Source organism: Dermacentor andersoni, chromosome 3 (assembly GCF_023375885.2).
Source record: "Dermacentor andersoni chromosome 3, qqDerAnde1_hic_scaffold, whole genome shotgun sequence".
Classification (NCBI taxonomy): domain Eukaryota; kingdom Metazoa; phylum Arthropoda; class Arachnida; order Ixodida; family Ixodidae; genus Dermacentor; species Dermacentor andersoni.
Window position 1 is genome coordinate 128353073 of NC_092816.1, and position 13660 is coordinate 128366732.

A 13660-nucleotide genomic window follows, 5' to 3' on the forward strand; every position below is an offset into this window, starting at 1 on the left:
CCGTATTTCTTGTGCTATTTCCTTCACACTGTGACGCCATCGCATACAGAACGAACCTCGAGTTTTATTAGATGCCTTTAAAGAGAGGGAAACGAGCCAATAATGCCATAAAAAATGCGCGGCCGATGGTGGGATCCAACCTCTATCTTACAGGTGGTCTTGCCATTAGACCACGATCGTAATTTTATTACTTAGTAGGCCGCGATCGCACGCATGTTTCTCTCGTGCCAAAGGCACTCTTTAAAAAGTTCTAGTTTCTCTCATTCTTTCCTCGTGAGAGCGAACCCTTTGCGACGGTGGTGTAGACTCTGCTTAATCAAGATCGGCCGGCCTATTTTGACTACTGCCTTCGGAGTCAGCCCACGTTTTTCGTCTAACGTATACATATGCAAAGTGTGCTATTATGCTTTCGTAATAAAAATATAGATCCGTGTAGAAGTACTCTTGAACATGACAAGCATAGTCCATGCTATCATATATATGCCTCATTTGCTTGTTTCTAATGTTTCCTGAAGTGTTACGCACGCCCGATTTTCACGGTCCCAAATGAAACATTCAAGGAATGCACTTGTATAACTCAACCCGATTTTCATACTTCAGTACACCATTACGCATCCGGCATGCAGGCAGACGTCTGTCATCGCTCAAGATATCGTACCATTTTCGTGGCCGTTCCAGCGGTCGGCGTCACATTCTTGCAGTACACTAAAATTGCCGTAGCGCTGACTGGCCAGCGCATACTCTTCCTATAGGTGCTTGCAAAACTGCGGCAATGCTGTGAACGACGAGTCTGACTATGACGTGAGGGTGATTATTTCTTGCTTTTTTGCACACGCAAGAATAGTTAGAACACGAACGGCTGTCTGCTAAGTTTGCTCAGCGATCTAGATGACGTCGATTGCGCTCGTAGCGGTCAAGCGCTTGTGATGAACGAACACCTGCACCAGTTGCATGTCCCTCTTTTTTTCGATATTCTTTTCCCTAAACCCGGTGTGGCATACATTATCATCTACTTTCCTCCTTCTCTCGCCCTATCATTTTGGTACTATAGGTACCAAACACTGCACGGCTGTTATCTGCCTCCGGTTGCTTTTCATCTCCCTCTCTTTTCATGTTGTTGACGTACGGTTTTTTTTATGTCCCGGAAATGTGAACTCGAAGTGCAATTCACGCGACGAGACCTTTTTATTGCATCACATTCTCAAGCTTTATCCTAAAATCAGAGGCCCCTATACGGGACCGCGCGTGGATAGGAAACATCACGCGCCAATTGGGAAAGGGCTCGCCGTTGCAGCGCATTTGTAACGCCGTGTCAGAGCAGGTGGCAGTCGAGCCAAACACGACCGATACAAGCGGTGACCGTGCGTGCAGTTTGAAATGTCGACAGCGGATACAGCGGCGGCGGCGGCGGCGGCGCTAGCAGCAGCAGCAGCAGCCACAGCAGTGTCCTTCCATGTCCACGATTTTACGTCAAGCGACTCGCTGATTCCGCTGCCAAAACGGAAGGCGCGACCAGCGCGAATGAAACTGGACTCAAGCACGGGATTCGTGGCGGCGTCCTCGCGGGAGAACAAATGTCGGACCAGGGCAACAATCCCCCGACGGAAAGGGCGAGGGTGAGTGAGCCGTGTTGCTTTTCCCGAAGGTAAACGCTACTTCTCCCAGGGTAAAGAGTACTCTTATTTTACACAAGCCGGGATGCGTGGTCTGCATTTCCTTCCAGTGTTGCAAGGTTAATGGGGCGGTGTGGAAAAGTGATCAGTAATTGCCCTTCTTGCCGACCTGAAAACTGTGCGCCGTGGTTACTAAAGCAGAAGTTTGTTCTCACTCCATTTAAAACGAGGAACGTCGTTTCTTTTTTTAGGCAGTGTTACTCAGTTCCACAGTCGCAATTCAGCTGAAGCATAGGAAGTCTCATGCCGAGTGTGCCGGCTCCAGCCAGATCACCAGCGCTCAGATGATTCGGCACGGTCAGCCTGATGAAGGCTGAATATACGTGCTTCCAGGTTTACAGAGCACAATTCATTCCTAGTTCATTGTCGTGGCTTGACCATGTGGCAGGAAATATTTTTCCATAACGTACAATAAACGAAGCAATATATACTGAAAAGTTTAATAGAAATAGGAGTCATGTTTTTCTGCACTCGCACATTCAGAGTCTGTCTTTTATTCATCTCATATTATGCACAAATAGTAGTGGTAGCGTGTTAGATTTTCTTGTGTCTTCAGAAGGACTGAAAGCGGGGCTAGCTGGTACGGGTTCATTTGTTGTGTAATGGCGTGACATAAAGAATTCGAAAACGAAATAAAAATAACACACGTTGTTACAAATTAGGTTTACAAATTTATATACCCAAGTGTTTCTATGCCTACCCAACGAGAAAACACGTCCTTCCGTCACTCTGTGTGTACATTCGTTCATCACTTCAGGCTGTCGTTTTCAAGAGAGGGCCCGCAGCAGCGAGCGAATTGACACTCTCGCCGCCTCACGCTTCAACGCGAGGCGGCGAGAACACAGCGCACACGAAGCTATTTAGCGCTCGGTGCCCTCTGTCTCATTTGCCGAATGCTTTCAAGATAGCGCCCGCACGTCCGTGCCATACGCAGCCACTGCCGAAGTACTCTTGGTCACGGTTGGTATTGGTTTGACGCGGTTAGATCACACCTTAATTAGCGCTAACGGCTTATAACAATCGGAACATCATCAGCGCACTTGGAACTGCCACTTGCAATAGTTTGCTTGCGTCATCAATGCAATTTGTGCCGCTTTCAGCAGCAGTTCGTGTCGCCGCTGCGCTGTCGTTTATATTTGTCGAATCAAGTTTCTTAATATTTACAATCACGCCGGGTCGCCTTGAGATGAGCAAGTGGCACAGTGGTTACCTATACTTAGACAACTCGCACAGAAGTTTCTGCGTGATTTTATTTTCACCTTCGTTTGATTGCTGAAACACGATTGCACCAGAACATTTCCTGCGTCTATTGCCGTGTCGAGTTGGAGATGCTTCTTCATATTGGGGAAATGTGGACGGCACTTATGTGGTTGGTGCTCAAATATGGTATCGTGCGCAGTATGCGAATTATCGGCTGACAATACTTGCGAGTATTGTATATGTGGAGGATACTAATCATTCGGTCGCAGCGTTACGCCATCGGCCGTGGTACTATGACGTGCGTTGTTATTTGGCTATTCCAGATTTACACTGATGACGCGTGCCCTGCTTGCGGGGATAGATCAACACTTTCGCACATGCTCTAGGGATGTATCTCTATAGCAAGCCCTGACCTCAGCTCAGCCAGGTGGGAGGTGGCCCTCCGCAACCCACTCCTGGCTGAGCAACGTTGGGCTGTCCAGCAGGCCCACGATGCGGCTGGCAGGCTAGGCCTGTCGGTCCCGACGTTGGAGCGGCCCACGACGTGCTAATACGCGTTCTGCAGGACTGTAAAATAAGTTACTCAATCAATCAATCAGTCAATCAATCTCCTCAGGCTGTGAACTGTGACTGTTAGATAAAAACGTGTATTATTTCTACAGCTACTACCGAAACCTGAGGTAACTTGGGTCGGGAACTGCTACACTGATTCTGCCATGCCCTCTTTCTTTTTGTGCTGAGCAATTTGTATTTGAGATGGCAAATTCCCTTTTGCGTTGGGAATGGTTCGTGTAATCTCGTCGAACTCCTTTGCTTGTCGTGGGTCTAATGAACGCATGTCAACTGCCATAAAAGACGCAGAAAGGAAAATAAATCAAGCGGAGCCAGGTTCAACCTAAGAACAATCGTAGACTCACCAGAACTGAGTCTGGTTCGGTATCGTACATTGGCGTAAGGACGAATGCGAGGCAAACGCTAAGATATGGACAGAAACTCCACTGTTGATGTTGCAGGCATAGTGAAAGTTCTCTCTTCTGTATCGCGGAGGGTCGCTCCGTCCGGGAGCCTTCTGAAATGGCAGCAGCGCTTTCGTGTCCTTCTGCATATCCTACATGCGACACCATTGTCACGAGATCTCAACAGGAAAGTGTTTTGTGCCGGGGTCCACTATCAATGTCATTTAACAGATGTGACGTCGGCGCGAACGTGTTCTCCCTTGACAGGGATGACGCCGCCATCTAGGAGCTGTGAAGCGAAAAAGTGCATCAAGATACAAATGAGCGCCGACAGTGCCGCGTCGGCGCTGTCACATAGTTTGTCTTTCGCGTCCGATTTGCTTTTGACACCTCGTAGCCTAAGGAGTGCAGCTTGAACATTCATCAGCAGTACTCGCACGCCGTCTATGGGTTCGCTTGCCATGGCACCATCTAAGAAAATTGCTGCGCTAAGCGGCGCACAAAGGCAACGACGTCGACGGGCGGATTTCGCTTTCGTCCGGTGAGAGACACGCCAGTGTGAAGCAAAACACCTTCGCGCTTTCGCGGCGGGCGGTGCGAGCTCTGTCACTCGCATTCGTGAAGCTGAGAGCGTCGTAACTCAACTGGCTGCCCAAGACACTATGGAGTCGGAACGAAATGCTGGTACGTTCGCCGACGCTACTGGGCACCAGGATGCCACTCTACAACAGGACGCCACGTGCCATTCAAGCCTGCAACACCGTCGCCGTCACACAAATCGTGCGCCTTACGCTGCAGCGTAACGTGAGTTCATGAAGAAAACATGCACCAGCTTTTGTGAAGACACGTTTCTCTTCCGTGTTCTACAGATTCCTGTGAAATAGGGATGAACCCTATCTATTCAACGAGGAAGGTGTTCCGCGAGCCTGATTTAGAGGTGCGCGTAGGTCGAGAGTTCCATCTTCAAAAGTGCGGCTGTAGTACAGAAGGTGTTCTTTAGTTTCTTCGCCGCTGCTGGCATTGCGATTCGGCGCATCACCTGTCATTGCAATCAAGAATGAGTATGCATCGGTGACTCACACGCTCATGTGTAAGTTACACAGTACTGCTTCCTCATTTCCCAGAAAATCAGGTAAAAGGCACAGTTGCATAGAAGGACCGAGTGAACGCAATCGGTGGTGAGGGAAGTAAGGTGCGTGCCACTTCTACAATATCTAATCATGCGCTAGCTTACTTACGGGCTGTGGGGGAGGGGAGGCTGCGTCAGTCCTCTATAATGTTATCTAAACAAGGTTGATTCCTTCTAGAGTTATTCTAGCGGCTTCGTCGGCGATATTGTTGCGGGAGATATCGCAATACCGGCTCAACACTGAAATATGCACTTTGTGTATGAAAGCCTTGCACCGGCCAGTGGGCGCTATGACACTTTCACTTATTACCCAGGCGTCTTTGGCACCGGCCGTGAGGCATTCGTGGAGATTTTGACTACAATAACAACGGCAACAACTCATATTTCATCAATCGCGTCAACGATAGGTAGCGAACTCTGCCGAGTTAAAGTGGGAAAAATTCCGTGCTTTTGATCTAAATTTAAATCATTCCGAATCATACGGAGCATGCGCCCTTACGTATTTTTATATATCGGAACCTCTAGATAAGCGGTCAGAGATATTACGGCCATTGTTTGTCGCGACCCCTCCTTCTTGCCTCCGCCGCTCGTTACGAGGCGCGTTGTGGTGCTGCTGTCAAAAATGGTAATCTTTAGCGCGAGGTGGAAATCATCTTCCATTCGATAAATATTTGCTTATTTATCTATTTGTACACATACCTCACAGGATCTAAGTGGAGTAATGCGTGAAGGGGGTAAGAACAACATATAGCGAGAACAGGACATCATAACGAACAACAAACGAAAAAAAAAAAGACGCTGTTTAACATCAAGCAAACGAGGAACGACAACAACACTCTGAGCAATAAAAACGCGCATGTCTCAAAGAAACTTTTGGGAAAGAACTGGAAGCATAGGTATATATATATATATATATATATATAAAAATAGGAGGCAAGAAAGGATGATGACAGCTAAGTCAGATGGAAGAACGAAAGATATGCGCATGACTGCTCTATGGAATCTTTTTCTTTTTCTCGAAAGAAGCCCAGGTTACTAAATTCAACAATGTGGCTTAGAAGTTTGTTCCAAGCCGCTATTGGCAGAGGTAGTGCAGGTTTATGAAATGCGTTTGCATGGCCAAGCACACTTGTGAAACTGTGTGTGTCTTATAAGTGGCGAGATGTGCGAAATGTTCGGGAAAGTGCTAATGCAGTTGCGTATGGACCGTGAGTGAATTTTTGCAGTGAGAAAAAGCAGAGCTATCGTCCTTCTTTATTCAATTGATTGATGTGATACTGATTTCTTTATAGCTTTGGCACTACAATGCCCACTGTTTCTTTTGTTTTTGGCGATGAAATATGCGACATGGTATTAAACAGATTCGAGAGAATTGAATAAATATTCCTGATGTCGCAACCACGGTCCGTATTCTGAAACGTTCGCCTTCCGCGAAACTCGCCCTGGCTACGCCTACGCCAACGGCGTGCGCTGATTGGCGGTTTTAGCAAAACCGAAAAATAAACAGCGCCATTTAGTAGTTCCGGCCTACGTCATTTTACCGCCATGGCGTGAATGGGTGCTCTCGACATATAATGAATAAACGATCATGTCTTTTGGCGTTCGGTTGGTGGTGGTGTGTAGTAGATAAAAGATAGGTGGTAGTAGCCTTTTTTGTGGGGTCTTACACGCGTTTTTTTGCGGCGATATTTCATGATTCATATAAAATAAAACATTTCACACTACCTTATTCAATTGAGTTTACCTAATGAGGCCCTAACCAACCGTTGTCAGTGCGTAGAGCCCGTACTGTGGCCACTACACTCGAAAACAACACACCCGAGCCGCTCTGCACTCGCACGGTGCGCTCTCTCATGCGATGTGAAGCGTTCGACAGCGCGTGTTGGTAGTGCACGCTGACATCACGCGTAAGCAATCGCTTGATGTATTGAACGTGATTATCGCGGCGGTGAAACTGTAGCGGAAGGCAAACTTTTCTGAATACGTCCCCAGGTGGCGGATGCGAATTCGAGCTGTGGACGAACAAAAGTTCTGTACGCTATCATGAGTGGCTGAAAGGGTTTCACGTAGGTTTCGTTTTAGGTAACCAAGTGTGCTAGATGCTATTGCTGTAACGTGTTTCATATGCACCTTCAATAATATGTTTCTAATATGGGTACCGATATATTTGTGCAAGGGGATGGCTGTGAGAGTACTGTTATTAAGCTAGTAAGTGCAAACAGAGCTTCTTTGTTTTCAGTTGATGGTCATCAATATACATTTTTCTTTACTTAGTGACATTCGGCATAGCGTGCACGAGTTTGTAATTTCCTCTAGATTTTTTTGAAGAGCCAAGTGGTCATCGGGTGTCTTAATGTTGCGATAAGTTACGCAAGCTTCGGTAAATAGTCTGATTGTTGATGTAATCATGGACGGCAAAGCATAGATGTAGATAATAAACAGTAGCGGAAAGAGCGCGTTACCTTGATGTACACCAGAGCGCCTTCAGCTTGCGTTCCATTTGTATTCCCGCCATTGGCCTACGCGGCGCCGAGTCGTCAGCCGCGACGTTTTGAACAACAATACCAGTTCGCGTCCCAGATCTCACATCGGCCAAGCAAGATGAATGATTGTCAGTAAACGTAAACTGTTAACGGGATGTGAGAAAATCCCTTATCCAAGATATTGTAAGGCTGTCCAAATGTAATTACTATAGTTTGGCTATCAATGTATAATGGGGAACTCAGTTAGAGGCTTTGGCAAAGTCAATGAAAATGCTATCAATCTGAAATCTATGGTATATGCATGTCAATAGCTCATTAGAGAATTCGATAAGTTGAGTCTCACAGGAGAGTCCTTTCCTATAACCGTGTTGATTTAGATAGAAAGAATTGTTCGCTTCTAAATGCTGCACAATATTAGACGCTATGACATGCTGTAGTACCATGTTCTAGCTAGTAGTTTAATTAGAATGCTCTTTAATGACGTAGGCTGGTAATTACTTGCCTTGATTTTATTGCCGGACTGAAACATCCCCATGATTTTCGAGGCTTTACAGTGACATGCTTGATAAGGGCTGCTCATAAGTGCGTGAAATGGTGGCGGCTGTATATATTAATGTATACTTTAATATTTTATTATTAAAACCGTGAACGCTGGATGAGATGGACACCTTTGGGCTCTTCATTATAGACGACATGCCAGAGACATTCGGTCTGACTGTTCTCAAGCGGAAATCACTCAGACTCTATACCGCCCCAAACTGCAAGCACGTGGGCTCACCCGATTGAAAGCGCGGCTGGATATATCAATGTGTCGGTACTATTGATCTCAGTTGGGCTGCAGGCGATGAACGGTGAAAGTATACGGTACTATTCTAGTGGTTCACGGCGAAAAAGCACGACTGTTGACAAGCTTGATTATTTTTCTTTGCTTGCTGATGTGCATGTCAGGCACAGATATTACACGGCGAGACACTGCTTGTCATGCCGGGGGATAAATTCGCCACGCGTCAGTTTGACTAATTCCTTTCAAAGTTCCTATTGGTTTGTGTTTCTTTTTTATTAAAGAGCAATTCGCTATTATGATGTCGTGTGGTCCAAGATAACTCCTTGTTATGTTTTTCCATTCGTTGGTTGCTATGTGCTATCCCGCTGCGCAAGTGACCTTGTTTACGGTTTCGCGTCAGTGAAACGGAAACCTGCACAAACAGCGTGACATTTTGTGCGTGCTTCCGCCCGTCATTCCCGTCATACATTTATGATTGCCCTCTTTTTTTTGTGTGCAAACGTAATAAATAACGCGCCAGAATGTTTTTTACACGCTTCTGAAGCGCGGTACGCTAATTTGCGAGTTATTCTTTAAATCGGAAATGTTCAAAAATACCAGCAATGCGCCGGCGGCAGGTCACTTTGAGATCGATGATTGCTTCTAATTTTTCCTGGACTTGGTGCTCGTTTAAAACATGAGACTTTGTGCGCTGCATTCAAGAAAAAAGTTCATCGACGATTACGATACTCACTAATGCGAAATTTGAGCGCATCTCTATGCGGGTTCTTGTTTCGCGTGTCAGTATTTTGTAAAATGGTTATATCGCAGCACAGTTTATATTAGGAAGAGAAGGCTGCGGATAGCGCGCTTTGTTTCCATAGGCAGGGCGCGCACTACTCTGACGCCGTGTCGCAGCCATCGTCGGCCGTCTTGCGCGGCACCACGCTCTATTCTTCTCACGCTTTCGTTCCACCGACGACGAGAGCGGTCCTTCGTCGTGGGGAAATCGTGCCACCAGTGTCAGCGGCGACAACAACCAAGGGAGCGGTACAACGAGCCTTGCTCGCAGCCGCTCGCCATCTCCCCTTACAGGAGCTGTGATCCTCGTCGCACATGCTCGCACCGTAGAGAAATTCGACAAGAGCGGACGCTGCTTAGAGCCCAACTTCCGAATCGACTGTAGCACTCCAAGCCGCCGGCATTAATACCTGAACCACACTGCCGGCTTCGGCTTTAGGCGCGCGCGTTTTGAACGCAAGCTGTAAGGCATAACGCCAGCTGCGCTATTCGGCGCGGCATTTGTTTCTTGGCTTCTGCTGCTGAACCGCGCGCCGTCTAGGTAGGGAATCATTTTATTAAGACAAAATGAGTGCGGGCGACCTTTACGGACCTCCATCGGATATATTCCACGTCCAATTTCATAAAGTAGATGCAAGATGCCTTGTAAAATGAAAAAAAAAGAAAGAAAATGTTCATTTCGATTTATATATACGCTTCTGGCGGGTTCTTCTGTATTGATCCAACGCTGTGGCACCCGGTTAACATGAGTAATTCCCGCACGAAGCTCGGCCGGATGGCATCAGTTGAACAAAGCTAATTACAAGCATGTGTCATTTCGGTATTAACACCTTATAGGAATGCTGCATGCAGAGGCGAAACGTGCGAAAGTGGTGAACGGGCGTCATCACAAATAAAAGCAATTCACTTTTACATACATGGCGTAAAAAACATCCGCCTCCATCCCAAACAGTGCCATATATGTAATACGACGAAAATGTCAGACTTCCAAGCATTGCCCCATGTGCGGGCATTTGTGCGCTTTAAGAGCACAAAGAAACGGGTGATGGCGCGTTACCTAACTACTTGGCGTTAGCCGACGTGATAGTGCTACTTACGCAGAGGTAGCCACAACCCAGGCTCTGAACCAGACCATGCTAAAGGCTCGCATATATCCGTCTACTAGCACTCAAGAGCAATGCGCGGGCGCAAAGCCTGTTTTCAGTCCTTTAGAAGACAGAATTTTCGAGTTACAAGTTCCTGGTGTTTGTGCTCCTTGGCGTTATCCTTTGTGCATTTCCCAGCTCAAGCAACATGCTCCCGTGTTATCACCCTTGGCAATCAATCATCCCGTTTTCGACAAGTGTGAGTACCGAAAGAAGATACATGTTGTTGCACGGCCATAAAAACCCTCATAAGCTTGTCCCACTAAGATTCCGTACACGGGAAACTAACTGCGTCACACGGCCGAACTGATTTTCGCTCACTGCATCAGAACACCAGGCACAGCAAGCTTGCCTCAAATGTACCCAAAAAAGTAACAAAAATATTTACTATAATAGTCTGGATTAGAGAAAGCGTCACGAACTTGTCGGAGTAAGATTCAGTGCGCTTGAAACTGACTCCCTCACACAACCGATCTGATTTTCGCTCAATGCGTCACAACGCCAGGAGCAGTGAGCACGCCCAAAACTATTCAAATTAATTACAATAATGATGGGACTGATAGAAAGCGCTGCAAATATCCCCAGTACGTGCCATTACTTCCAAATTAACTCCGCCAGGATGGCTGAGCTGTTTTTCAGTGACTGCGTCACAAATCTAGGTTCCGTGCCATGATGCTAAATTGATTGGAAGGGGTCGCAGACTGTCGAGCAATGTTTCTCGCCTTGGCGTAGTCAAATAGTGCAGTGGTGCTGCGCCAAAGTGCGGAACGGACGCTAGAATACGCCGGGAGCTCAAAAAACCAGGCTACGTCTGAAAACAGAAAACAAATGAGAGACAGAGAGAGAGAGAGAGACGGGTCGCCAAATAGGCTAACTTCACAAGGGCTGCCGTTCTGTGAAGTCTGGCGGCGTGTCTGGTGCATGCATCTGGCTCGTCTCGCGTGCCATATTAGCTTGTTGCTAAGTAACACAAGGAAAATAAGGCGAAAATATAAGTTCGTTTATATGCAAAACTATATAGTTTTAGCGGAAAATAAAAAGAGGTAACAATGTCTGTTAACTTCATTTCACATTCTAATTTTCCATGCTCGCGGCCGCTAACGAACTGCACTAATACTAGCGTGACGTAATTCCTGTTCCCAGTTTTCACCGAGTTTCCCTTCTTGTTGAACTTTCTCTATTCTGGTACCACGGACTGACAACGCCGCGGACGGCCGCAGCACTCCCCACCTTACGCTACCCTGCTCCCCCCTCCCTCGGAACTGTAAGTGAGATCGCCCACGCAGATGCGGATGCCGTGGCTGCCGGCAACTCAACCCATGCGCAGACCGTCTCCCCTTCGCTCATTGTCCGCGTCATGCTTTCACTGTAGCGTCCTCCTCTAGTTACCTCACGCGCTATTAAGGCGGAAGCCTTTAATGGCTCATTGTCAAGGTCATCTGCCGTTAGCAGAAACTGTCACAGCTTTCCGGCCTCCTGATTGGTCTCCTCTGTGTCTTGACGTTACTGTCGCTAGGCGCAAGTGTGCGTCTCCTGATTGGCTCGCGTGCGGGACGTCACTGTTGTCAAGTGCAGGTGTCGGGATGGTTCGGCGCCGCGCGGGATGATTCATCACATCGGAACGCGTGGCGGCCGTGTGATCGACGTTGCGCCCTGACCTCACTGTCGTCAGGCGCCTGAGGTGGTCTCCCGATTGGGCGCTGTGTGGCCTTACGTCACTATCGCGAAGCGCGCGTGGTGACCGTCTGATTGGGTGTGGTGTGGTGTGTGGATTGGGTGTGGTGGGATGCCTCACCTCGCCAAACCAGTGTCTCCCAACGCGCGACGTGCGGCAGCGGCTGAACGCAAGCGGGTGAGCGTATACGTCGTATGCATGAGAGCGGCGAGGCGTATCCGACACCACAGAGTCCAGGGACGCGACGGGCCAACGCAAGAGAGGCAATGCGTTTGAAGCGACTCGCTGCATCTCCGGGTGCCAAGGCAAATGAAGCTCGGAAGCGCCGTGACCGCCATCTTGCCCCGGCAAGCCGAGCCAGTACAACTCAATCGAGCGAAGTGAATGATGAGAATGGCCAACTAATCCCCGACACCGTCATGGAAGGTGCGTCTACTCCTAATACACAAACGGCGCTGCAAAGCAGCCAGCCTGGATGTGGACCCACTAAAGCACAAGGAGTTCACCGGCCATGAGTTGCAAGCCGACATCCTCCCAGATGACAGCTTTGAAATCATGGACTCAGATGACATCGAAACGATAGGCATAGGCGTAAACGACGTTTCAGGAATTTAATAAACAAACAAACATTCACATAACAGTGTACGAGTTGTTCTCCTCCGTGGTGTTTCCGACGCAACTAATCGCCATTGGCAATGGTGTCAGGCTTCCGCCGTTTTACACTTAAGTCTCGGCAAAGTGTCTTCCGTTTTTCTTTCCCACTGCGATCCGCATTCGCTTTCATCTTTTGCTGTAGTCGTTCGCTAGGTTACGCCGCCGGAACTCGACGCAGGAACGGACGCCTGAAGAGCTGCACTCTAAAAAAAGTGAGGAGTACGACCCCCATAAGACCACTACTAACCACCATGTGTGTGCGCGAGCTTTGGTCTATTAAATTGCTGTTCGAAGTTGTAGCTATGAAAGCCATGGCACAAGCGAGTAGGCCTACTGACAGTATTTTATGCTCTTCGTTGTTTAAATTGCGTTCTCATGGTGAAGTTTAGACGTTCTCACGCGAATCTGCACTTATAAAGCCTAGAAAAAGAAATATGCAGGTCCAACCAACAAGTTCGAATTTACCCATTCGAAGGTTTTCGAGTGGGTAAATAAACGCCTGAATATTTTCTGCATAGTGTTTTTTATCGTGGCGATGAGGCCAGTGATGATGGCCAGACGCGGAGAGCCCGATTACAACAATCTCCCCGCGCCGGTCACCCTATATCACGCCGCGCATGCATAGCCAACGCCGGAGCGGAGATCCATTGCGGAGGTCCCAGTTCGAGATTCCATTGGTATACTCTCGGCCAACTTTCAGTGGCAAACAAGGAAAATCTACTGTGGCTAAGCACGCTCAAATAAAAGCCCTCCTGAATATAGTACAGAATTCCCCTTCCCATTACTTCAAGCTGCGAAAAGGAAATCATAAACATATACAACGCTTATAGTAAAATAAGACCTAAATTTGCGCCACTCAGCGTTAAATTTGTCTTCGCACTTTTCTCTTCCCCCTTAGTGCAAATGCTAAACTGTTGCACGTGCGAAACTAGACGCTGGTTCGATATCTGATCGAGAATTCGAAAGCGCTGTCGTGGTCTGGTGGAATACTTAGCGGTGTAACACATCTGCAGGAGCGACACCCCTTTAGCTTTGCCACAGAATGTAGTCCGCGAGTATAACAGAACTCAATAACAAGATTTATAACTCAACGATGGAGTTGCCTGTGTGGAAAAGAGCGGAAACGAAATTCGCTACAGTGACATGGGTGTATTGCTCTCCATGTGAGGTCGTGGGCTGCG

General features: G+C 47.7%; 1 protein-coding gene across 1 annotated transcript in view; it reads left to right on the forward strand.

The window, feature by feature from the left end:
* The first annotated feature begins 818 nt into the window (after positions 1-818).
* LOC126525290 (monocarboxylate transporter 5-like) overlaps positions 819-13660 on the forward strand; it is a 59648-nt gene continuing 46806 nt past the window's right edge. The window contains exon 1 of the mRNA XM_072286895.1: positions 819-1616. Within this exon, the coding sequence (XP_072142996.1) occupies positions 1575-1616 (42 nt within the window). The 5' untranslated portion in view covers positions 819-1574. The remainder of the gene's footprint in view (positions 1617-13660) is intronic.